Genomic DNA, 27267 nt, shown 5'->3' with positions numbered 1-27267 from the left:
TGTTAAAAGGGGCCCTCTGAGGGCAACCATAACTGCCATGTGGCCCTCAATGAAAGTGAGTTTGACACGCCTGCCCTCGGAAGTCTTCCCACATCCCCAAATCATGCATGCTAGGTTACTAGGAGACTAAATTGTCCATGAACAAACTGCAAGTAGTTGCTTGGATTGGCAGGGTAGGATCATCTTAAGTCACGTCAGAGAAAACTATAGAACATGGATGAACTTTAAGGTCCAATTCTAAATCTGGCTCCGGAATATCAGTTTGATGCAGAAAAAGCAGACTAAGAGTCCTATAAAAATGTATTTATTTTCAAGGAAACCACTGAATAACACTGAATTACAACAGGATTGATCATTCAATAGTCCATAAAACTTGTAAATCATAAAAGATCCCACATATGCGACATGGAACCCAAAGCAAATGTCGGTGCTACGCGCTCTTTTTTTTAATTTCCTGCTCAAACTTGAGGCGACTGTAGAAAAGTGACAGACATGATCTTACAAAAGGGCAGATGTCAGAGTGCAAGATGGTTGCAAATACAAATCTCCAAAATGATCACTTGGCCATCATGGCTTTGTATTCACTTAAGTCTATTCTAGTTTACATGACATGTTCTTTTACACTTTGTCCTCTTTTTTTTTTAACGCCACCTTGTACAGACACTTGCTTGGAACGGAGGAAAGCATCACAGCAGGAAAGCAAACAAAACACACCAACATATTTCTTTAAAAAAAAACAAAAAAAACCCAGATTCCATACTAAAATCCAAAAATAAAAAGGACTTAAAAACGGTAAAAAGGAAAGAACAATCTGTACATATATTTACAAGAAAAGAGCCACAAATAAGTATAATACAGGTTTGACTGGCCATCCTGGGACCTGGTCCACAGAATCACATTCAGTTTGTTGATCAAGTGGCAGACAAAACATCTTCAATGAAGTCCTGCAGTTTCTGCATAAAAACATGTTTTCTTATTTTGTGTATTAAAAGTGTCATCCATTGAAGACATCCTTGTGTTTCCATGGCGATCTGCACGTGCTCAGTCTGATGGCAGGAGGTCGTGCAAACGAAAGCGGTCTCTGATGTGTGGCCTGACGTCTTCCTTCTGATAAACACAAGGACAACAAAAGTAAGTACGGTGGTACCTCGACTTGTACTTGGACATAGGAGCACTCAACTCATGGGTACCTCGACTTGTGAGTACACCTCCCATTCACAATCCAGCCTCAGTGGACATTTACCCATGAAACTATGGAGAAGCTGCCACTAGTGTGCCCGACTACTGGAGGTACTACTGTGTTTATAGTATTACTGCACTACTGAAGTACTACTGTGTTTATAGTATTACTGCACTACTGAAGTACTACTGTGTTTGTAGTATTACTGCACTACTGAAGTACTACTGTGTTTATAGTATTACTGCACTACTGAAGTACTACTGTGTTTATAGTATTATTGCACTACTGAAGTACTACTGTGTTTATAGTATTACTGCACTACTGAAGTACTACTGTGTTTTTAGTATTACTGCACTACTGAAGTACTACTGTGTTTATAGTATTACTGGGGTTTGTAGAAGAGTTTGAGGTATATTTGGAGACGTAATGTTTCCTAAAATGTAAAAACGCAAAACTTCTTTCAAACTTTAATCATGTTTTGGAGCATAAAGTAGAAATTTAAATATATTATTTAGTAAGTGTATTAGAAGTACTAACATGAGTCTCAAAATGAGACAGTTTATATATTCTTTTGAAGGAAGTAACCTCTGGATCGGCGTGGCTCAGATGGTAGAGTGGCTGACCACAAACTTGAGGGTTCCTGGTTCGTATCCAGCTTCTGCTATCCTAGTCACTGCCCTTGTGTCCTTGGGCAAGACACTTAGCCCACCTTGCTCCCAGTGCCACTCCCACTGGTGTAAATGTACATAGTGGGTTTCTCAATGTAAATACAAAAGCAGTGAAGTTGTCACGTTGTGTAAATGGTAAATAAAAAGAGAATACAATGATTGTCAATAAAAAAAATAAATGCAGACCCCCAGCCTGTGGCTCTCAGACCATTGGGGGTTTGAGGATCCCTGTACTATAGGAGATCGTAGAAAATGTAATTCTAACTATTAATTCTTTGGAGCATTTATGGTACATCATGAATATAAACACCTACCAGTTCCACCAGCTTCTCCAGGAAAGGAACGAGCTTGAGAAGCTCGCTGTCATTTCTATCAACAAACCAACTTTCGATTGGGATCCCATTGGAAAGCTGTTTAAAACAGAAAAGGTTCAAATTGAGACATACGCACACGCACGCACACAAATCATAACAACCATTTGTGAGTGGCACTTCTTACCTGATAGGCAAAGGCTTGTGGTGAGTTGTCGATTATTATCGTCTTGGAAAGATCTCGTCCCAAAATGTTGAGGTCTTTTATATAATTTCCTTGCACGCACACACAATGCTCACGAAAGAGACGGTGTCTACACAACACACAAGAACACATGTGGATTAAATGTAGGACACCATATGGAGTTTATTATCGGGGTAAGACTAGATCGGGGTGGGCAAAGCATGGCCAGTGGGTTCCATAGCACTGTTAAGTTAATGATTTATTAATTAATTGTTTAATACCTCACCATTGTTAATTGCTTTGTTGCTTTATTTAGCAAGTAATCATACTTCTCTAAACCCTTTTTCAAAAAATTGACTGAGACTTTAGACTTTTGGCATGTATATTTTTGGTGATATTGCATTATTTATATAAAGTATAAACCGTATTTTCCAGACCATAGGGCGCACCGGATTATAAGACACACTGCTGATGAATGGTCTATTTTCTATCTTTTTTCATATACAAGGCGCACCGGATTATAAGGCGCATTAAAGGAGTCATATTAATTTTTTTTTTCTAAATGTAAAACACTTCCTTGTGGTCTACATAACATGTAATGGTGGTTCTACGGTCAAAACGTTGCATAGATGATGTTTTACAGATCATCTTCAAGCCACTTTCTGACAGTCGCTTCAGGACGTGCCGTTTTGTGGGCGGTCTTATTTACGTGGCTCACCTTCGACAGCGTCTTCTCCTCGTCATCTTTGTTGTAGCGGTGTAGCGTGCAAGGACGGGAGTGGAAGAAGTGTCAAAAGACGGAGCTAACTGTTTTAATGACATTCAGACTTTACTTCAATCAATAACGGAGCAGCATCTCCTCATCCACCAGAAATGTGTCTCGTAAAAAAACGTCCAACTGGAACTCTCTAATAACTAAAGTTCCTTGGGTGAATAATGTAAACTCACTACACCGGTATGTTTTAGCACTTTCATGGTGAGTTTACTGACAGATATAAGCAAGAACTTTACACTACTTTATATTAAAAATGGCAACAGCGGAGGATTAATGTCCCATAAAAAGAAGATAGAGAAAAAGAAGAAGCTTTTGACTACGGCGTCGACTACAAAGTGGACGCGCGCAATTTTTCAGGACTTATGCAGATCCCAAATACAGATCAGCAGTTACCAGAAGGTAAGAAAAGTTGCTTTTGCATAATATTGCAAAACAAAACGCCAAATATGTCTTACTTTAAACACACACCATGATAATACTCATATGTTGATGCACAGTACAATCCATCAAGTGGTGTGGCTTCATAGCTTACCAAAGTCATACTAAAACATTTTGATACATTTTTGAGCACCGTGTGTAATGTTCTATATTTTCAAAGGAACATATAAAATGTTTGTTTACTTGAGACATATTGCAGTCTACACGTATCTCTTATGTGTGACTGCCATCTACTGGTCACACTTATCATTTCACCATGTACCAAATAAAATAGCTTCGAGGTTGGTAGGCAAACCCAGAATTATTCCGTACATTAGGCGCACCAGGGTAGAAGACGCACTGTCGAGTTTTGAAAAAAAAAAAGTTTTTTAAGTGCGCCTTATAGTCCGGAAAATACGGTACATATTTTTTTTCACTGAATAATTAGCTTGTAGTTTGCATTTTCTATGTTTATTTTTGAAAGTTATTAAAGCTGTTTACACAAAAGCCAAGTAATTTAGTTTTGCATTTGTAGGTGTCACAGTACTTTTGTACACATAAAAAAACAATTTTTATTTATTCAAAATACTTCACTGACCTGACTAATTGCTTCTTTGGATCCAAGATGTTTAGCAACTTGTCAGCATAGACTTTTTTTGACGCCGTGAAGAGGATAATCTGCAATATTAAAAAGGAATAAAATGTGGTTGTTAACCCAGTGCAGCTTGACATAACCGCGAGTCAACTTGCTTCGTGTAAAATAAGTTTTTACCTCATACATTTGAGACATGCGCTCGAGAAACTCTCGGAAAAAGGGTCTCAACCGCACATACACCTAAGAAAGAAAAGGTAGAAATATAAAGAAGAGCAACAAGGACTTACAAATATCCGTCGTACAGCTACTACCTGGTATATTACGTCCTGGAAGAGCACAGGGAACGTCAAAGCGGCATCTTCCAGCTCGTTCAAACTGCAATGGACCAGAGTTTCATCCTAAAAAAGGTAAAAATCACAGTGAAATACATTTCTACTCAACTCATATTCCAAGTGATCATTGACTGCTTACCAAATCTAGGACAAGAGAAAACTCTGGCGCGCTGCGGGTTTTCAAAGGTAAAGCTGGTTTGCGCGTCAGCTGCTCTTCTGTCAGAGGCGGCACATGCTTGATGAAGAAGTACCTTAAAGACAGTTTAAGAAACAGTATAAAGAACCGGTGTTCACAAGGTATGACAAAATATTATTACAGCACAGTGGCTGATATTACAAAATCCAAAACCAGTGAAGTTGGCACGTTGTGTAATTCGTAAATAAAAACAGAATACAATGATTTGCAAATCCTTTTCAACTTATATTCAAAGTGAATAGACTGCAAAGACAAGATATTTGATGGGTTTGTTTTTTTTTACAAATTATTAACTTAGAATTTGATGGCAGCAACACATTGCAAAAAAGCTGGCACAGGGGCATTTTTACCACTGTGTTACATGGCCTTTCCTTTTAACAACACTAAGTAAACGTTTGGGAACTGAGGAGACACATTTTTGAAGCTTTTCAGGTGGAATTATTTCCCATTCTTGCTTGATGTACAGCTTAAGTTGTGGTATTTTAGGCTTCATATTGCACCACACATTTTCAATGGGAGACAGGTCTGGACTACAGTCAGGCCAGTCTAGTACCCGCACTCTTTTACTATGAAGCCACGCTGTTGTAACACGTGGCTTGGCATTGTCTTGCTGAAATAAGCAGGGACATCCATGATAAAGTTGCTTGGATGGCAACATACAGTATGTTGCTCCAAAACCTGTATGGACCTTTCAGCATTAATGGTGCCTTCACAGATGTGTAAGTTACCCATGCCTTGGGCACTAATACACCCCCACATTGAACTTAGCGCCTGTAACAATCCGGATGGTTCTTTTCCTCTTTGTTTCGGAGGACACGACGTCCAGAGTTTCCAAAAACAATTTGAAATGTGGACTCGTCAGACCACAGAGCCCTTTTACACTTTGCATCACTCCATCTTAGATGAGCTCGGTCTCAGTGAAGCCGGCGGCGTTTCTTGGTGTTGTTGATAAATGGCTTTGGCTTTGCATAGTAGAGTTTTAACTTGCACTTACAGATGTAGCAACAAACTGTAGTTACTGACAGTGGTTTTCTGAAGTGTTCCTGAGCCCATGTGGTGATATCCTTTACACACTGATGTCGCTTTTTGATGCAGTACCACCTGAGGGATCGAAGGTCCGTAATATCGCTTACGTGCAGTGATTTCTCCAGATTCTCTGAACCTTTGATGATATTACAGACCGTAGATGGTGAAATCCCTAAAATATTTCCAATAGCTGGTTGAGAAATGTTCTTAAACTGTTGGACAATTTGCTCGCGCATTTGTTCACAAAGGGGTGACCCTCGCCCCATCCTTGTTTGTGAATGACTGAGCATTTCATGGAAGCTTCTTTTATACCCAATCATGGCACCCACCTTTTCTCAATTAGCCTGTTCACCTGTGGGATGTTCCAAATAAGTCTTTGATGAGCATTCCTCAACTTTCTCAGTCTTTTTTGAAACATGTGAACAACGTGCCAACTTCACTGGTTTTGGGTTTTGTAAAACGTTGGAAGGTTCGGAATTTATTTTACAGGGCTTTGATGGCTAGAATGGTGACTCTCATTAGCTGCATCTTCCAAGTGTTTTATCATATTTAAAATACCCCGTATTTTCCGCACCATAAGGCGCCCTGGGTTATAAGCCGCGCCTTCAATGAACGGCATATTTCAAAACTTTGTCCACCTATAAGCCGCCCCGTGTTGTAAGCCGCATCTAACTGCGCTAAAGGAATGTCAAAAAAACAGTCAGATAGGTCAGTCAAACTTTAATAATATATTAAAAACCAGCGTTCTAACAACTCTGTTCACTCCCAAAATGTACGCAAATGTGCAATCACAAACATAGTAAAATTCAAAATAGTGCAGAGCAATAGCAACATAATGTTGCTCGAACGTTAATGTCACAACACACAAAATAAACATAACGCTCACTTTCTGAAGTTATTCTTCATTCATAAATCCCTCGAATTATTCTCTTTCGGTGTCCGAATTGAAAAGTTGGGCGAATGTGGGATCCAAAATGGCCGGCTCCGTCTCGTCGAAGTAATCGGAGTCAGTGTCGCTGTTGTCCAGCAGTTCTGTGAATCCTGCCTTCCGGAAAGCTCGGACCACAGTTGTGACCGAAATATCTGCCCAGGCATTTACGATCCACTGGCAGATGTTGGCGTATGTCGTCCGGCGCTGTCTCCCTGTCTTAGTGAAGGTGTGTTCGCCTTCTGTCATCCACTGTTCCCACGCAGTTAGCAGTCTAGCTTCGAATGCCCTGTTGACACCAATATCTAGCGGCTGGAGGTCTTTTGTCAATCCACCCGGAATGACGGCGAGTATTGAATTAAGCGCGTAAGCGTGTCTCTTAATGTGATGTTACGAGCTAGCAAATATAACAACTACACTACCCAGCATGCAACGATAGTGACGAGCATGCGCGGTAGCCCTGAGAAGCGTTGTTGTATGCTGGCAGTTAGAATGTGGTTATGAGCACGCTGTGAGTAAACGTTGAGAACTCAGTTAACACGCCTCGTCTGCATTATTTATAATTAGACAGACAACACACTTAATAGGAGCCATTTTGGGGTCTTTACATAAACACACAAATGGAAATGAAACGTCACATATCCTCGCATGCACCGCGCGCTTCTTCTTCTTCTACGGGGAAAAAAGATGGCGGCTGTTTACCGTAGTTGCGAGACCGAAACTTTATGAAAATTAATATTAATATTAACCCATATATGAGGCGCACCGGATTATAAGGCGCACTGTCAGCTTTTGAGAAAATTTGTGGTTTTTAGGTGCGCCTTATAGTGCGGAAAATACGGTAACTTAAAACATTTTTTAAAAAGTTGATTAGTCTCTCAATGATTTTGAATGATAGGCAAAATTAAAATAAAAAAAAAGTGCAGTTTCCCATTAAGACCTCACATTGGCTTTGTAAGGTCACATTAGGACTTTAGTAGAAACCCTGGAACCGATAAGGAACTGGATCGTTACACAGCATAGAAAAGCGGAAACGAATCTGGAAAAAACGTATCAATTCCCTTCCTAAACATCTTTTTAAAGTCTGTCATGATGGCGACTTTCTCACACCTAAACCGCCTCAACACTCCAAGCGAGTTATTCTTCCAGTCTGGACCAGCGAACAATACATTGTTAAGGGAGATGCCTTCATGTGAAGCACTGGAGTCAAACACACCACTCGGATGGTCAGGCATGTGTGGATGATAGAAACCGAAACTGCGAAGGTACAAGCGTTCCTCTCCAGCATGCAGCAGTGGAGATAATTCAGCATGATCCATGATTTTTTGCACATAAGCCAGAAAATTACATTTCATGAGAGGTTTTGTTCTAAGAGTGCGGCAAAGTCTGTTTAAGCGGGACAAAGCTAGTCCTCTGTTGTTGGAAAGGTGCTGCCCTTTGTGTCTAAAAGGATACTCAACTGTTAGCGTCGTTCATGAACATCTCTCTGTCCATCAACTGAAGGAGGTTTCTGTCCTCAATGGATGGTGCAACTTTGTTGTCCTGTTCTTTAAAAAAAATATTGCATCTTGCAAAAAATAAGCTAAATTCAGACTATAGCATCGCTTACATGTGGAGACGCTAATCGCTCTCCTACATTAGGTTCTGAGTTTTTGTAGGATTAGGATAGGATCTACTTACGGGTCAAACACCTCCCAGTCATCCTCATATGACGGCTCTGCAGGGGCGGAGGGTAAAGTGTGTGGATAGCTGCCAACTGGCAAACAACCAGGAGCTGTTGGAGAAAGAAAGAGGGGAAATAGTTATTCAGGTGTGCAATTTTTCAAGCCGAGTGAAATTCAAAGGAAGATGTAGCGACTATGCTGTCCTGAAGTCATGGGTTTGAAAGACGTTCTTAAACAATTGCTTATTTACTTTTGGGCGAAAAAGTTTAAGAGCTTTTTCGAAATGTATCTAAAATAAAAAATAAAGAAATCACATGTCATTAAGTATTTACAGTTTTGCTCAATAGAAGGGTTGCATATGACTTCACATCTGTTTTTCTTTTTTGCGGCTTAATTCACATGATGATCAAGTTCGAGAGCGCTCTGGAGCAGGTTTTCATCCAGGATGTCTCTGTACTTTGCTGCCTTCATCTTTCACTCTATCCTGACTAGTTTACCAGCTCCTGCCGCTGAAAAACATCCCCACAGCATGATGCTGCCACCACCATGCTTCACTGTGGGGATGGTATTGGCCTGGTGATAAGCAGTGCCTGGTTTCCTCCAAACATGACACCTGGCATTCACACCAAAGACTTCTATCTTTGTCTCATCAAACCAGAGAATTTATTTTCTCATGGTCTGAGAGTCTTTCAGGTGCAATTTGGCAAACTTTTACAAATGAATGGCTTCCATCTGGCCACTATACCATACAGGCCTGATTAGTGGATTTCTGCAGAGATGTTTGTCCTTCTGGAAGGTTCTTCTCTCTCCACAGAAGAATGCTGTAGCTCTGACAGAGTGACCATTGGGTTCTTGATCACCTCCCTGACTCGGGCCCTTCTTCCCAATCCCTCAGTTTAGACGGCCAGTCAGCTCTAGAGCGAGTGAGTCCTGGCGGTTCAAAACTTATTCCATTTACGGAAGATGGAGGCCACTGTGCTCATTGGGATCTTCAAGGGAGCAGATATTTTACTGTACCCATCCCCAGATTTGTGCCTCAAGTCAATCCTGTCTCGGAGGTCGACATACCATTCTTTCGACTTAATTCTTGGCTTGTGCTAGGCCATATATATATATATATATATATATATATATATATATATATATATACACACACACACATATACACACACACACATATAATCTGCAGAGACTGCTCCCACCTCCATCAAGGACTGTTTTCACTGCTAGACTCTAGAAAGAGGTTCTGCAGCCTCCATAGCAGAACCTCCAGGTTCTGTAACAGCTTCTTCCCTCAGGCCGTAAGACTCTTGAACGCATCAAAATAATCCCCTCAATTCCTCCCAAAAATGGATTAAGTTGCTGGAATATAAAGACAATATAACATGCATCCATAAACGTGGATGCATATGCAAAAGTGCAATATATTCATCTGTATAGTAATCCATTTATTTATATCTGCACCTTATTGCTCTTTTATCCTGCACTACGAGCTAATGCAACGAAATTTCGTTCTTATTTGTACTGTAAAGTTCAAATTTGAATGACAATAAAATGAAGTCTAAGTCTCTAAGTATATATATATATATATATATATATATATATATATATATATATATATATATATATATATATATATATATATATATATATATATGACCATATTTATTAGCACATAATTGTTTGTTTGGATAGGGAGGCGAAGGCCATTGCGGTTATTTTTTCAATGTATAGTTACCTCCTGGCAGCTGCGACTGCAATTTTAACTGTGCAAAAAGAAGTTGAAGCACAACAATCTTAAATACTCAAAAGTTTAAAACAGTTTTCAGTAAAGGAGTAAATTTAAAAGTACATAGATTAGCCATTTCTATCATGGTGTCTAATAAGTATCATAGGTATAGGTTCACTACTTAAATTTTGGTATTGTGACAACCCTACTAAGAATTCCCATCCGTTTAAAGCTTACTGAGCAGTAAAAGCAGGACAATCTGAGGGTCTAGGAAGAGTCAGAGCTGGTGTTTACCTGTTAATGAGGGCATGTCAGTTTCAGTCACAATCTCGGCGTCCTCTATGGTGGAGTCTGAAGTCATCTGCAGTCTCTGCGGAAACATGGGGGCACCGTGACAAGCGGTGATGCCCTCGGAGGATGTGAGCGTGCTGCTTGGCATTTCCTCTGCCTGCTCGATGTCTAGTTGCTTCATGATCTCCTCTGCCTCAATCGCTTGGCCAGGAGAGTCCGAACCCGGAGTGGCTGAAACGAGGGGCACAAAATCAACATAGGAATCCATAATAATGCATGTTAACAATTATAATGTATTTTGCTGGTCATCTTAATATACTTTTTTTCATGCAAAATAACAAACAGAAAACTTCTGAAGTAGCCTTTCCTACAATTAAAGAAAATAAAGAGTTCAACTTGAAAAATGCAGTTTTCCATACATGAATTTATTTATTTGTAGCAGGTTGCAACTAATCAATTTGGAGCGCCACAAATAGATGACCTGCGCTCAACAACACATTAGAATTAGGGATTGGTATCAAAACCAAGCTCCCTAATGGCACCAATGCCAATGTAAACCGTAGTAACCAGACCAAAGAAGAGAAGTAGCTATCGGTAGGCAAACATTTTTGGCCACCGATCCGATTTCAAGTCCTGAATAGATTTTTTTGATGAGAGATTATAGAAGTAAAAACGTTTTATAGTAACTTGGCTTAAAACTATAGTAACGTAACCTAAGTAAACAAAATAACAATTTTTTATTAGGATGATCTTATTAAACCTAGAATTTGCTAGTATTCAGATAATAAACAAAATAATGCAATAAATTGTGGTACTGAATGCCATTTACAAACTTTTAAAACAAAATGAAGTGGCTAGGGCCACTAACTAAATTAAAACTACTATTGGCTCCCATTTAAATCATTTAAGTTTCGCCATGGAAGCCTTATTGTTTATTAACAATAACAAAAAAGACCCCAAAAATGATGTTGTAGTAAGAACAGGAAAAACTAAAATTTCAATTTAATCACTGATACTATAATAGTAGTAGTTGTTGGCGGCTGCTTACCGTAGAAGAAGAAGTGCTTCTTCTACGGTAAGCAGCCGCCAACTTCATTTTCCCTCGTAAAAGAAGAAGCGCCTCTTCTTCTACGGGGGAAAATGAAGTTGGCGGCTGCTTACCATAGTTGCGAGACCTAAACTTTATGTAAAGACCCAAAAATGGCTCCTATTAAGAGACACGCTTACGACGCAGAGTTTAAACTCAAGGCGATCAGTCACGCAGTAGAACACGAATATGGAGCAGCAGCGAGAGAATTTAACATTAACGAATCAATTGTGCGGAAGTGGAGGAAGCAACATGATGACCTGCGCCAAGTAAAGAAGACTAAAAGGAGTTCCCGAGGGAACAAAGCGAGATGGCTACAGTTGGAGGACCTACTGGAACAGTGAGTTGTTGAACAGAGAGCAGCAAGTAGAAGTGTCAGTACAATCACTATTTGTTTTGTTGACATTCCCTTTAACTCAGCTCCATCTAATGGATGCATAACGTAACCCCAGCCTCTATTGTAGCGTCTAATCTATGCGCCTTATAATGCGGTGCGCCTTATATATGAACAAAGTTTTAAAATAGGCCATTCATTGAAGGTGCGCCTTATAGTGCGGAAAATACGGTACTCTATTCTGCCTATAAAAGCCCTTAAAAAACACCTCCATTAATGTGATGATATACAAGCTGTGAGTATATATGTAATGAAGTTAAAGGCACATTTATAATATTTAATATTTACGTATATTGCTCATTTTAAGCATTCAAAAACGCATCACGATGTCCAGGGTTTCTCCTTGATGTAATTATTAATATTATTACCACCACACTTACAAAATAAGTTGTTTTTTTACTTGAAAAAATGTTAAGTAATATATTGTAGCCCCCAGGAGAAATTACACAACATCCAAAGCTATTTGTAACTTTTATTACCAATCTTATAAAAAACTGCCCAATTCCAACAGGTTTTACCTCCCGTGTCCACACTTTTGTCTACGTTTGTCCGCGCTTCCCCACCAGACACACAACAATACTACAATATATTCTCAGCCAATCACCTTTCAGGTACGGATGGTGTGTCTGCAAACATGGAAAAAACTGACATTGAATCCAAACCACACAGACATTAAACATCACCAGCAAATTGTTACAGTTTGAATGGATATACATATAGCCTATTACCGGTATTTGCGCACTATTGACAAGTAACGAAAACTAGACCACCCAAAAAAGACTGATTACCGAAAACAGTGCTGATTTGTTGCTAGTAGTTTTTAAATTAAAAAAAGTCATTAGAAGTCTCTAGAGTTGCAAATTTAGAGACTTTGTCACTATGTTAAGTGAATATGCAAACCCGGTGAAATTGACCTTTTATAAAAAATAAAAATAAAAGAACTAGTTTGCTTTTTGTAAACAAATGGACAATCAAGATAGTAGCAATAACAACACAACAAAATTAAAGCTATCTAGCGTCCTAAAAAAAAAAGTGTTTAGAAAGCAGTACACAGGTATATAGACAAAGTTTAGCTGGCGGACTTTGGCTAAAAAGATAATTAAAGCCATTTTTCACACAATGCTCTCTGCTAGCTATCAAGCTAACTATCTTACTGAGGGGAGTCAGAGACCGCAATCTTTAGATGGCCGACATGTCTCTGTTTTAAATGCTCCCGCATTACACTTATTCTGCAATGAAAAGCAAGGTCTGCTTTGCAAACTGAGCAAGTTATTTACTTTTACATGTTTAGTTTTCACTTGTGGGGTTTTTGCAGTGGCCGTAGTCATTTTTTTCTCTTGCTTTTGCTCGGCGGTCACCGACTGTGGCAACATGCGCATATTATTTTTGGTCCAGAAAAACACAAGCAATGACGTCACAGACTATTATCGACTAATTTGACTAAGGATTTCCGACGGTAACGGAAACGAATTGTTGCATCCTACTCATTATTGTTTTTAAACATGGGTTGTTGTTCACAATATATCATTTTTATGGAACCCTCCACGGCCCACTCTAGTGCTGGACAATTAATCAAATTTTAATTTTGATTATGGCTTCTCACGATTATGAAAACATAATAATATATATATATATATATATATATATATAAAAATAAAAAAAAAGATTAATAGGCTGCGCAACATGCATGCAAATTCCGGAACTTATGACGGTGAAACAGTGACGTCATAGTGAAGGTTGATATTCAGTCATTATTAGGCTTATTTTTTTTTTATGCTTGGCGATCGACTGACAAACCTTACGCGATCAATAGAATGGCCACCCCTGCTCTAGAGCCTGTATCAATCTCTGCTGTAGAGCCTGTGCAGGTGTACCTTACGTTGTGACCGGGTGAATCTATATAATGTTTATGAAGTTTATTTTCAAATGTGTCAAGAAAAAAATAGCGGTGACGGCTTCAAGATATTCACTTAATTTTCAAAACATAAAAAGAGATACTTTTGTAAAGGATTTGAAATCTTGGAACAAAATCTAATTTTTTGTGAAAATTATTATTTTTAGGCCATATCGCCCAGGCCTAGTGAACACACTGCAGGACTGCTTGCATCAGAGACTTTAGATGCAAGCTGATAAAATCCTTCTTTTTTTTTTAATGATACTCGATAATATAAGATCAGGATATCACTAGTTTCCCAGAACTATAGATACTCAAACTTTACGGACTTCTGTGTTGTTTTACCAGTTTTAGTTGCTGGTGAGAAAAAGTTGAAGACTGGAGAAAAGATTGTTCCCAGCAGTGTGGTGCGCGGCGGACTGCTCGCTTCCTCAACTGGAGCTTCGAGCTTGCCGTTTGGCTTTAAGGGCTTGCTGTTGCAAGTCATTGTATCTAAACCAAGAGAGAAAAAACAGGGGACAAGATTACCGTCAAGTATTGCTTCATGGCGCTTAAATGTTTAAATAAACAAAACTGTACCTTTAATTGGACTTTTTCTGCAAACCCTCGAGACTGATTTGTTGGCAAGGGCTCTTGTTTGCGGTGTTGAAGAAATGAGATTACTTTCAGAGCTACAATCAATGCGACTCCTCTTGGCGGGAATATCCGGCTCCACCTGCCAAATACACAAAAAAGGATGCAATGATAAACTTTTAATAAACTTTTGGTGCACTTTAAAAGAGAGTTGACACACTATTTCCAAGGTCAAATTTAAAACACTTTTCCTACAGTATACAGTGGAACCTCGATTTACAAACCTCTTAACTTACAAACTTTTCAATGTATGAACTTTTAGATTGAGCCAAATATGAATCCGTGTGCCAACCATGTCTATGTGTACAAATGATTCAGTCATTCATTTCTATCACGCCTGCTGGCAAAAGGCAAGGCGCATCATTGCTGCGGAGGCAGATATTTCCACGTCACTTGCTGCACAGGACAGGACACGCAAGTCACTCCGGGCTGCAGCGTGTATTTCTTTTCTCTCCATTCACCAAGTTTTGTCTATTTTGCTAACTCAACATGGGTTCAAAAAGCCAACAAACCAGACGAGAAAGAAGGAGGGATTCCCTGTGGACTAAATATAACTATTTGCAAGGAATAAGGCCAATAACGACAATATAATGGGTCACTAGTAAGGTCAAATTTTCAAGCACCACCAAAAACAAGGCACGCTGGACAGATTCCTGGTGCAGGAAGGACCAAGTAAAGCCCAGCTTGGTCTAAGTGAAATTAACAAAAGAGAAAGAAAGGCGTGGGGCTTTCTTTTGGCTTGCTGCTTCTCCCTGCCTCTCCACGCTCTACATTCATCATGAACATTCATCTTTTCTTGCTTGCATGCCACAAATATTCACCAACAAAAAAGTAAAAATGACACTTGACTTTTTTTTTTTTATTGTGGGAAACATGGTTGTTAATGTTTTTGAGAGCACCATAGAGGGACTTGTGTGTGTGCACGCATGTTGACAGCACAGTTTACTAATGTAGTGAGGTTTGGAAAATACTGTAAAGAGATTGGTGATCCATTATTCCCTTATGTTTGTTTGATATATATATATATATATATACACAGTACACACTAGGGCTGCAACAACTAATCGATTAAATCGATTATAAAAATAGTTGGCGATTAATTTAGTCATCGATTCGTTGCATCTATGCTATGCGCATGCGCTGAGGCTAGTTTTTTGTTTTTTTTAACCTATATTAATAAACTGCAACATTTACAAACAGCTGAGAAACAATAATCAAAATAATAGGGGTGTAACGGTACGTGTATTTGTATCGAACCGTTTCGGTATGGGGTTTCAGTTCGGTGCGGAGGTGTACCGAACGAGTTTCCACACGGACATATTAAGTAGCGTACTGCACGTTGTGTAAACAATACTCAAAATGCCGGACATTTGAGGCAGTCCGGTGAAAAGAGGACGTATGGTCAGTCTATCCTAGCATGCTAGCAAAAGAGGACATGTCCGGTGAAACCGATCGCTGCTAGCATGCTAGTTCCGGACCATACATCCTCTTTTCACCGGACATGTCCTCTTTTGCGGAGCTGTCCGGGCGGTGTTTCTTAAATGCCTCAAATGTCCGGCATTTTGAGTTAGGGTTGCGTGTATTTTCAATGTACGTTCAGGGTTAAGAAGGTTAAAAACAAAACTAATTGTGAAGGTGCGCAGCAGCATTGGTGAGGGAGGGGCAGAGAGCGAGAGAGTTATGATAAACGTGCATGCGTCGCCAGGCTCTGCTTTTAATCGATAGATTTATCAGATTTAATTTTTTATTATCTATAGCAGGGGTGTCAAAAGTGTGCATTTTTGTAACATTTTCCTTGTTTTATTTGGCAAGTTGAAAGAACATGGCGCCGGTATGCTGGTTTTTTTCAATTAAATACTGGAAAGGATAGAAATGTAGTTTGTCTCTTTTATCCGATTATTAATCGAAGTAATAATCGACAGATTAATCGATGATCAAATTAATCGTTAGTTGCAGCCCTAGTACACACTACATATTATACTGTCTTCAGTTCAGTTTCAGTTTATTTCGAACATGCATACAATACAATGTAATTCATCACATATTTCCAGTTGTTTCATTACAGCACGTTCGAAAGGGAGTAGGAAGAAGCTGAGCTTATGTAATCCTACCCCTTTTCATACCATAGTAATTTTATCCCATTTCCTTGTTCTCTGTAACAGTGAACAAATAAATAACAAATAAATCATATACAACATTAAGTAAACACATATTAAATACATAAATAATCTTTGTCTCAATAAAAAAGAAAGAAAAAAAGGTTCAAGATGTTCATCATAATTCTTGTTCTGTGTACTTTGTGAACACTTGTAGTTTGAACAGTCTCTTAAACTGAATCATATTGGTTAATCCATTCCATAATTTAATTCCACATACCGTATTTTTCGGACTATAAGTCGCAGTTTTTTTCATAGTTTAGCCGGGCTCCAGTACGACTTATATATGTTTTTTTCCTTCTTTATTATGCATTTTCGGCAGGTGCGACTTATACTCCGAAAAATACGGTACATATATGCTAAAGGCTTTAAGTGTTGTACGAGCATACAAACGGCGTGGCGAAGTTGGGAAAGTGGCCGTGCCAGCAATCTGAGGGTTACTAGTTCAATCTTCACCTTCTACCATCCTAGTCATGTCCGTTGTGTCCTTGAGCAAGACACTTCACCCTTGCACCTGATGGGTCCTGGTTAGCGCCTTGCATGGCAGCTCCCGCCATCAGTGTGTGAATGTGTGTGTGAATGGGTGAATGTGGAAATAGTGTCAAAGCGCTTTGAGTTCCTTAAAAAAAAAAAAAAAAGGTAGAAAAGCGCTATACAAGTATAACCCATTTACCATTTAGTACGAGCATACAAATGTTTTAAATGAGATTTTCCTTCTTCAAAGTGAGCATTTGGTTTTTACTAAAATAGGGACATTTGTCAAGGCTAGAACCACTCACACACTTTACATCGCTTCTTATTGAGACTGCTGCTTTACTGGACAAACTTTTAAGTTTACGAACCAAGTAATTAGTAATTGAGGTTCCACTGTACTTTCACATTCAAGATTATAATCCCTTTCCAAGCACTCTACAGCTGGGGTAAATATCATAATTAGGATTCATGTCTAATCTATACAGCACACACTAAAAAGGATTGGATGTTTTATGATTTTACCACAGTGTATTTGAAATGTAAAAAAATACAGTGTGACCTCAATTAACAAGTTTTTTAAGATATGTTTTGGTTTAAATTGGGAGCATAATTCATCATTCATAATTCATGAGCTTACGAGAGTGAATAGCTAATGCCACAGTGAACGCCGTAAAATCCGCTCCAAAGCATCTGGTCTTACTTGCTAGCATTAGCTTATAGCTAGAGATTGAAATAACTTTGTATTTCAACCATTGGAAACCAAACCTTCAGCAGTAGTCCAGCTTCCACAGCCTTCCAGCCGACATCCTCTTCCTGCTGAGGCTTGCTCCCCCCCCCCACAGCTCGGCTTAATGCGCACGCCTAAGGCTGTTCTGGGTCTCAAGGGGAGACTGTTGCTGTGCCGCGTTACGAACAACGGCCATGTCCTCTACAGTTCCCCTGCTGCTTTGTAACGCCTGAAAAGTGTCACCTCTTCTCCATCACAACACTGATTGTGAAATAGCATAGTAATATCCACTTATTCAACGCCATTACTTGCTGCTATCTCAGTCTTTCCTATTCTGTAACTTGTTTCATTGTACATGTTGGATCGAATGGGACGGGAAGACGTCAATTAGAACGAAGTAAAAGGGATTTCAAAGTCCTCTTCACTCTGCTGGAATAGGTAAATGCTGTACATTATTAATGTGTTACATTACTTCATAAAACTATTGTAATGTCATTGTTTGTATGACTATAGTTTCATCAGACAATATTTCTTATTTAAAAGATTTTTGTTTTTAAAAAGGCATGTTACATGTTAAAATGACAATGTTTCAGGAGGACCGAGCACATATTTAATTGATTTCAATTAATTTCAATGGGTTAGGCTGCTTTAAAAGCTTCCTATTATGCGCGCATCTTACCTGTTGGTACCTCTTTTTGCGGATTGCTATGAGTCCCAAAAATTTGAAATCAAAGTGTGGAGGCATGGCGAAAATATTTATAAAACAATCTTGCCTTCTTCCTAACTTGCTCCAAACGAGCCTTTTGGAATTTGAGACTTTAGAAACGTAATTTGCCTTAGTTAGGTCAGCAAATATCACCATATATGGTAAAGGTTTACCCGAAGAGTTGTGCCAGTCAGTTACTTTTATTCAGTTGTAGTCAATAAGTTTATTCTTTTTCTCTACCCTTTTGTTGTGGGGCAGACTGGCTCGTACATGCACATGCATGCTAAGATCCTCTGCTGTTGCCCATTTCTAATAAAGAGAAGCATATACCGTATTTTTCGGAGTATAAGTCGCACCGGAGTATAAGTCGCACCTGCCGAAAATGCATAATAAAGAAGGAAAAAAACATATAAATCGCACTGGAGCCCGGCCAAACTATGAAAAAAACTGCGACTTATAGTCCGAAAAATACGGTAGTTCTGGCTTATATCTGTCAGTAGACTCAATATAGAGGCGTTAAAATCTACAACATGGCCGATGGGGTGGAGATGCAGTCGAAGGGGGCTTGGCCTGGAGGAGGACTTTGGCACGTAAATAAGACCGACCAAAAAAAGGTGCATTCTGAAGAGACAGTCAGAAAGCGGCTTGAAGATGGTCTGTAAAACAAAATCTATGCAAAATGATGGCCAAAGAAGTGTTGATATGTTGAAATAAAAATCATAATATGAGCTCTTTAAAGATATCAGTATTCCGGGTTTTGAGCTTGGTGGTGAAACGCAATGTGCTCATAGGTAAAGGTACCATTTATAATGCATGAACTGCAGTACCTGCATTTTCAGGGGCTAAGTTGACTAACAAGACTTGGAACTGTAATGATTATAACCAAAGTTTCATCGCCTAATTAGGTAACGGTTGTGAACGTGTACATCCTGATGCTTACCTTGACAGCATTCCCCCGAATAAATGTCTTTATGGTGGAGACAAGACCCGTTTCATTCTTCTGCATTTTGCCTCGGCCTCTCAGAGGGGATGCTTCCACTGGACAGTGTTTCCTCTTGGCCTGGGACGTGTGGACTCGACCGCCCAAGGTTGGCTGCTGAGGAGCTTTACGCGCTCTCAGCTGCATCATGCTCGAGCATCACATAGAAGAGACTGACAAGGAGGGAGCAGACAGCCAGTTACTTTTTTTTTGTACACTCAACAGCACACCTTTACTTTTGACTCACTAAAATTCTACCTTATAGATCAGGGGCAGGGAACTAATAGCTCAGAAGCCAATAAATCTTAGCGCCTTAAAACATTCTCATGCATTTTAATCCATCCATGCATTCTCTAGGACTTGAGTTCAGGTCAAAGTTTGGACACAGCAACCCAGAGGGCTTGAGCCAATCACAGCTACACGGATTGTGAGGTCATGGAGTAACGCCTTTCAATCAAAAATTCAGCTCGATAGTTTATGTCGATAAAATCCTTTCGAAAAGAAGATGGCGAAAGAAAAAAAGATGAGTGTTGAACATTGTTAAGTCACGCCCACTTTTGAGTCGGGCCCACTTTTGAGTCGGGCCCACTTTTGAGTCGGGCCCACTTTTGAGTCGGGCCCACTGTAAGTCACGCCCACTCTTAAGTCTCTTGAGTCACGCCCATTCTTAAGTCGCGCCCACTCTTAATTCTCTTAAGTCGCGCTTACTGTGAGTCGCGCCCCCTCTTAAGTCGCGCCCACTTTTGAGTCGTGCCCACTCTTAGACACGCTCACTCTTGAGTCGCGCCCACTATTGAGTTGTGCCCACTCTTAATTCTCTTAAGTCACGCCTACTCTTGGGTCGCGCCCCCTCTCAAGTCGCGTCCCCTCTTAAGTCGCGCTTACTTTTGAGTTGTGCCCACTCTTAGTCGCGCCCACTCTTAAGTCGCGCCCAGTCTTGATTTGTGCCCACTCTTGAGTCACGCCTACTCTTAATTCCCCTAAGTTGCGCCCACTCTCAAGTCGCGCCCACAAGAGTGAGGACAACGGAAGCTCAAAGAGTGGGCTAATTCTTTTTCTCCTTGTCATCACGTGTGAGAGGTAGATTTTTCTGAATAAAACAAGCGTCTGCAAGGGGTTCTGGGTATTTGTTCTGTTGTGTTTATGTTGTGTTACGGTGCGGATGTTCTCCCGAAATGTGTTTGTCATTCTTATTTGGTGTGGGTTCACAGTGCGCCGCATATTTGTAACAGTGTTAAAGTTGTTTATACGGCCACCCTCAGTGTGACCTGTATGGCTATTGATCAAGTATGCTTGCATTCGCTAGTGCGTGTGTCAAGCCGTAGATAGTACGTGACTGGGCCGGCACGCAAAGGCAGCGCCTTCAAGGATTAATTCGGCGCTCTGTACATCTTCCTGCGTCCGTGTACACAGCGGCATTTTAGAAAGTCACAAATTTTACATTCGGAAACCGATACTGATAATCTTGAAACCGATACCGATAATTTCCGATATTACTTTTTAAAGCATTTATCGGCCGATAACATCGGCGGCCCGATATTATCGGACATCCCTATTACAGTCCGAGTCCATGGTTCTCGCCCGGAAAAGGGTGGAGTGCCATCTCCGGGTTGGGGAGGAGATCTTGCCCCAAGTGGAGGAGTTCAAGTACCTCGGAGTCTTGTTCACGAGTGAGGGAAGAGTGGATCGGGAGATCGACAAGCGGATCGGTGCGGCGTCTTCAGTAATGCGGACGCTGTATCGATCCGTTGTGGTGAAGAAGGAGCTGAGCCGGAAGGCAAAGCTCTTGATTTACTGGTTGATCTACGTTCCCATCCTCACCTATGGTCATGAGCTTTGGGTTATGACTGAAAGGACAAGATCACGGGAACAAGCGGCCGAAATGAGTTTCCTCTGCCGGGTGGCGGGGCTCTCCCTTAGAGATAGGGTGAGAAGTTCTATCATCCGGGAGGAGCTCAAAGTAAAACCGCTGCTCCTCCACATCGAGAGGAGCCAGATGAGGTGGTTCGGGCATCTGGTCCGAATGCCACCCGAACGCCTCCCTAGGGAGGTGTTTCGGGCACGTCCGACCGGTAGGAGGCCACGGGGAAGACCCAGGACACGTTGGGAAGACTATCTCTCCCGGCTGGCCTGGGAACGCCTTGGGATCCCCTGGGAGGAGCTGGACTAAGTGGCTGGGGAGAGGGAAGACTGGGCTTCCATGCTTAGGCTGCTGCCCCCGCGACCCGACCTCGGATAAGCGGAAGAAGATGGATGGATGGATCCCTAATACATACTATACATTACCCTTTGCACTATATTAATTTATATTATGTGTTGTCAACTTTGTACTTTTTTTATTATTTGTTATGTCATTGCCTGAAATAAATAGATACATGAAAAAAAAAAAATGAAAAAATGAATGACCGCATGTCTGAAAATAGAACAGAATACGACGAGATAGCCCATCTGTCAGCGTCACAATGCAGCGGGGATGTCAACATTCCCTCACATGGCTGTCATTCTCTTAGCCAGCGTGGAGTGAAGTCACGCAAAACTGCACAAGCCTGTGGCTTTAAGTGGCAACTGCGTGACTTGATGTTTTTTGTTTTTTTAAGTGTTTTTAACATCTTTACAATCCCACAACCGAGGAAGAGAAACGGTTGATGTTAGCTACCAACAGGCTAAGTTCAGACCAATAACTAGTGACGCGTGACGCTGGCGAGACTGTGACCGTGTGGAAATAAATACTTTGTTCGGCCATTAATGCACAAATGTAAAAAAAAATAATAATTTCGTATCGTTGTTAGTGTCAATAGCTAGTTAGCTTACAAGCTAACACTACGCGAATATAAAAAGCAATGACTGTGTCATTATTATATTGACGCTTAAGAAACGGGTGCTAAAGATACACACCGGCTAGTAAAAATAACATTTAAAACACAGGCGTCGTTTTTGTTTCCTTCTTTGATTGTTTTCAGCCATTAGACTACGCCCCCCTCGCAGGCTAAGCGCTAACTAGCAGACAAGCTAATCGGAGATGGTGGGGGACAAACATCTTCTTCTTCTACTTACAGGAAAAAATGGAGGAAGCGCTGCTTAAAAACGTCCAGCGGCGTGTTCGGCTCACTGCCGGAACCGAGACGCCACCCCCCCCAAGCCCTCTCCGACAGAGGTCGGACGGTGCTCGCCGCTGCCAGCTGCGATGGTGGCCGATATCTGCTCACAGATCAGCCGTGTCCGAGGACGCCATTTTCCCGCCTCCTCATCACAAACATAACGCGAGCGCGCGCGAGAATGCGACACGCGCGCGCGAACCAACGTGGCGGAGTGAGCGGGACACGACTTGCTGTGCTACTAACACACGGATGTTGTCTTATTCAATCTTATTAGTCAAGGAGGACGTTTTTTTTTAAATTCATGGCTTGGTGTTCGGTTCTGTGGGAGCCGTTTTCATTTTTTATTAAAAGAAAATGATAGAATTAATTAGAGATGTCCGATAATATAATACCGATAAATGCGATGTAATATCGGAAATTATCGATATCGTTTTTTTATTATCGGTATCGTTTTTTATAAATTATATATATTTTTAAATTTATTAAATCAACATAAAAAACACAAGATACACTTACAATTAGTGCACTAACCCAAAAAACCTACCCCCACACATTCACACAAAAGGGTTGTTTCTCTGGTTCCTACATTATATATCAATATATATCAATACAGTCTGCAAGGGATACAGTCCGTAAGCACACATGATTGTGCGTGCTGCTGGTCCACTAATAGTACTAACCTTTAACGGTTAATTTTACTCATTTTCATTCATTACTAGTTTCTATGTAACTGTTTTTATATTGTTTTACTTTCTTTTTTATTTAAGAAAATGTTTTTAATTTATCTTTTTTTTTTTTTTTTCTTCTAAAAAGAACCTTATATTCACCATACCTGGTTGTCCAAATTAGGCATAATAATGTGTTAATTCCACGACTGTATATATCGGTAGCGGTTGATATCAGTATCGGTAGTTAAAGAGTTGGACAATATCGGAATATCGGATATCGGCAAAAAGCCATTATCGGACATCCCTATTTACAATTATATAGAATCATTTACTGAACTTTGTATAATAAAATAACATCTGTGAATTAGTATACACAACAGTATTTGTAATATGTAATTAATTAATTCAGTCATTATTAACATAATCAATGTTTATTTATATAGCCCTAAATCACAAGTGTCTCAAAGGGCTGCACAAGCCACAACGACATCCTCGGTACAGAGCCCACATAAGGGCAAAGAAAACCTCACCCCAGTGGGACGTCGATGTGAATGACTATGAGAAACCTTGGAGAGGACCGCCATACTTGCCAACCTTGAGACCTCCGAATTTGGAAGATGGGGGGGTGGGGGATGAGGGGCGTGGTCGGGGGCGTGGTTAAGAGGGGAGGAGTATATTTACAGCTAGAATTCACCAAAAGTCAAGTATATATATATATATATATATATATATATAAGTGAATTCTAGCTATATATATATATATTTATTTTATTATATATATTTATATAAATAAAATAAATTCTTGAATTTCAGTGTTCATTTATTTACACGTATACACATAACACTCATCTACTCATTGTTGTACTTGAAAGTGCAATGCTTTGCAGCCAGAAGCACAGCTTGCTGCTTACTAAAAAAAAAAAAACCCACTTACCTTTCACTATTTGAGTAGCCTTTGTTCTGCCATTTGCGTAATGGCGAACGATCTCTGAATCCGGGAACATATCCTTCAGGGATTTGTTGAAGACATCCGCAAATGAGAACGGGATGTTGCTTCCAGCTATCAGCATAGCCATCTTTGTCTCAGCATATGTTACACCCTCGGGTCTCCATTTAGCGAGGTGGCCCATAATACTGGGCTGTGACCGGTGCTGCGCTGCCGCCACCTTGTGCTTCGCTGACCGAGTGACCGTTCATGAGTGAGTATATCCGTTCGGCCAACGTGTCCAATGGAGAAGTCTGTTCTACAAAATTTACAAGCAGCATACCCCTTCCCCTTCGAACTGTCCTGGATAAACTGAAATTCTTGTTTCCATTCATTTTGGAACTTACAAGCGTATTTCTTCATCTTACTCGTCGTCGGCGTCGCCATGGCTGTATCTTCCTCGTTCTTCTGCTTCGTCTCCTTGTTGTGTGCGCAGTCGTGCACTCTCTAAAAGCAGTAGATGTTATAACTTGATTGGGCAGGCACGCTGTTTATATCGTGGGAAAGCGGACGTGAAAACAGGCTGTCGACTCGTCACTAAGGTCCCCCTCTAGGGGAGACCGAAAGCAGTGGATGTCGAGTGGGTCTGACATAGTATTGTGAAAGTCCAGTCCATAGTGAATCTAACATATTAGTGAGAGTCCAGTCCATAGTGGGGCCAGCAGGAGACCATCCCGAGCGGAGACGGGTCAGCAGCGCAGAGATGTCCCCAACTGATGCACAGGCGAGCGGTCCACCCCGGGTCCCGACTCTGGACAGCCAACACTTCATCCATGGCCACTGGACCTGTGTGTCTCCCCCTCCACAAGGGAGAGGGGGGCCGAGGAGAAAAGAAAAGAAACGGCAGATCAACTGGTCTAAACAGGGGGTCTAAGATGGGACTTGAATGCTTCTACTGAGGTAGCATCTCTAACTGTTACCGGGAGGGCATTCCATAGTACTGGAGCCCCAATAGAAAACGCTCTATAGCCCGCAGACTTTTTTTGGGCTCTGGGAATCACAAATAAGCCGGAGTTCTTTGAACGCAGATTTCTTGCCGGGACATATGGTACAATACAATCAGCAAAATAGGATGGAGCTAGACCGTGTAGTATTTTATACGTATGTAGTAAAACCTTAAAGTCACATCTTAAGTGCACATGAAGCCAGTGCAGGTTAGCCAGTATAGGTGTATGTATATATATATAAAAAAATAAAGGTATATACAGTATAGGCGTAATATGATCAAACTTTTTTGTTCTTGTCAAAAGTCTAGCAGCCACATTTTGTACCAACTGTAATCTTTTAATGCTAGACATAGAGAGACCCGAAAATAATACGTTACAGTAATGGAGACCAAAACATTTTTTTTAAACGTGTCCTGTCTATAGCCAAATGGGCAAATAATATTGTTAATCTAGATAATAATAATAATAATAATAATAATAATTAATAATAATAATAATACTAACTAATAATAATCCATCCATCCATCCATCCATCCATCCATCTTCTTCCGCTTATCCGAGGTCGGGTCGCGGGGGCAGCAGCCTAAGCAGGGAAGCCCAGACTTCCCTCTCCCCAGCCACTTCGTCCAGCTCTTCCTGTGGGACCCCGAGGCGCTCCCAGGCCAGCCGGGAGACATAGTCTTCCCAACGTGTCCTGGGTCTTACCCGCGGCCTCCTACCGGTCGGACGTGCCCTAAACACCTCCCTAGGGAGGCGTTCGGGTGGCATCCTGACCAGATGCCCGAATCACCTCATCTGGCTCCTCTCCATGTGGAGGAGCAGCGGCTTTACTTTGAGCTCCCCCCGGATGGCAGAGCTTCTCACCCTATCTCTAAGGGAGAGCCCCGCCACCCGGGGGAGGAAACTCATTTCGGCCGCTTGTACCCGTGATCTTGTCCTTTCGGTCATAACCCAAAGCTCATGACCATAGGTGAGGATGGGAACGTAGATCGACCGGTAAATTGAGAGCTTTGCCTTCCGGCTCAGCTCCTTCTTCACCACAACGGATCGATACAGCGTCCGCATTACTGAAGACGCCGCACCGATCCGCCTGTCGATCTCACGATCCACTCTTCCCTCACTCGTGAACAAGACTTCGAGGTACTTGAACTCCTCCACTTGGGGCAAGATCTCCTCCCCAACCCGGAGATGGCACTCAACCCTTTTCTCAACCATGGACTCGGACTTGGAGGTGCTGATTCTCATCCCAGTCGCTTCACACTCGGCTGCGAACCGATCCAGTGAGAGCTGAAGATCCTGGCCAGATGAAGCCATCAGGACCACATCATCTGCAAAAAGCAGAGACCTAATCCTGCAGCCACCAAACCAGATCCCCTCAAAGCCCTGACTGCGCCTAGAAATTCTGTCCATAAAAGTTATGAACAGAATCGGTGACAAAGGGCAGCCTTGGCGGAGTCCAACCCTCACTGGAAACGTGTCCGACTTACTGCCGGCAATGCGGACCAAGCTCTGGCACTGAGCATACAGGGAGCGGACTGCCACAATCAGACAGTCCGATACCCCATACTCTCTGAGCACTCCCCACAGGACTTCCCGAGGGACACGGTCGAATGCCTTCTCCAAGTCCACAAAACACATGTAGACTGGTTGGGCAAACTCCCATGCACCCTCAAGGACCCTGCCGAGAGTATAGAGCTGGTCCACAGTTCCACGACCAGGACGAAAACCACACTGTTCCTCCTGAATCCGAGGTTCGACTATCCGGCGTATAATAATAATAATAATAATAATAATAATATTGTTAATCTAGATGCCTTTATCTGCTGTACAGATTTACTTTACAAAAGAGAAGTGTGGGATACTTCTTGTGTTGCATTATTTGTATTTAACTTTTTTAATGTTTAGATATAATAAGTGTTTGGGGAGTCGGACCAGAGCAGGAGGGGATCGAAAGAAGAAAAAAAGACAGGGAGAAATTGTGGGGGACAGGACAGAGGGACGACAACAAAAAAAACGACAGCACATCAGTAGATACAATATATATGAATATGATATTTACAAAAAAACAGATTAGTGAAGTAGTTGGTGATAACACAGTAATGACAAACATTTTTACACTACAATTGAAAAAATAATAATAATACAGATAGTACTAACAATATTGATAGTAGTGTTTTCCTCTTTTTATTCACCGTTACTATCATTTCAAATGTAATAATACAT

At 41.0% G+C, this 27267-nt stretch overlaps 1 protein-coding gene across 1 annotated transcript; it reads right to left on the bottom strand.

Annotated features, from left to right (window-relative positions):
• Positions 1-732: 732 nt before the first annotated feature.
• ctdspl2a (CTD (carboxy-terminal domain, RNA polymerase II, polypeptide A) small phosphatase like 2a) lies at positions 733-22676 on the bottom strand. The gene is made up of 13 exons (XM_061970334.2): positions 22401-22676; positions 19308-19519; positions 14251-14386; positions 14017-14163; positions 10300-10527; positions 8293-8386; positions 4602-4713; positions 4442-4528; positions 4308-4370; positions 4134-4213; positions 2347-2473; positions 2163-2258; positions 733-1107 (listed from the first exon to the last, which is right to left on the bottom strand). The coding sequence occupies exons 2-13, from the start codon at positions 19494-19496 to the stop codon at positions 1042-1044; spliced, it is 1425 nt and encodes a 474-aa protein (XP_061826318.1). The 5' UTR covers positions 19497-19519; positions 22401-22676; the 3' UTR covers positions 733-1041.
• Between the last annotated feature and the right edge of the window lie 4591 nt (positions 22677-27267).

This window comes from Nerophis lumbriciformis, linkage group LG10 (genome assembly GCF_033978685.3).
Source record: "Nerophis lumbriciformis linkage group LG10, RoL_Nlum_v2.1, whole genome shotgun sequence".
NCBI lineage: Eukaryota > Metazoa > Chordata > Actinopteri > Syngnathiformes > Syngnathidae > Nerophis > Nerophis lumbriciformis.
This window is presented reverse-complemented; position numbering and strand designations above follow the sequence as displayed.

What these genes read in the sequence shown, in the direction of transcription:
- ctdspl2a (XM_061970334.2), bottom strand. Translation starts at nt 19,496, where the DNA reads ATGATGCAGCTGAGAGCGCGTAAAGCTCCTCAGCAGCCAACCTTGGGC. An exon ending in GACTGGGAGGTGTTTGACCC is followed by an intron (nt 4,714 to 8,292) that starts GTAAGTAGATCC and finishes ACTGTCTTTAAG; the next exon opens with GTACTTCTTCATCAAGCATG. An exon ending in GCATGTCTCAAATGTATGAG is followed by an intron (nt 4,214 to 4,307) that starts GTAAAAACTTAT and finishes TTAATATTGCAG; the next exon opens with ATTATCCTCTTCACGGCGTC.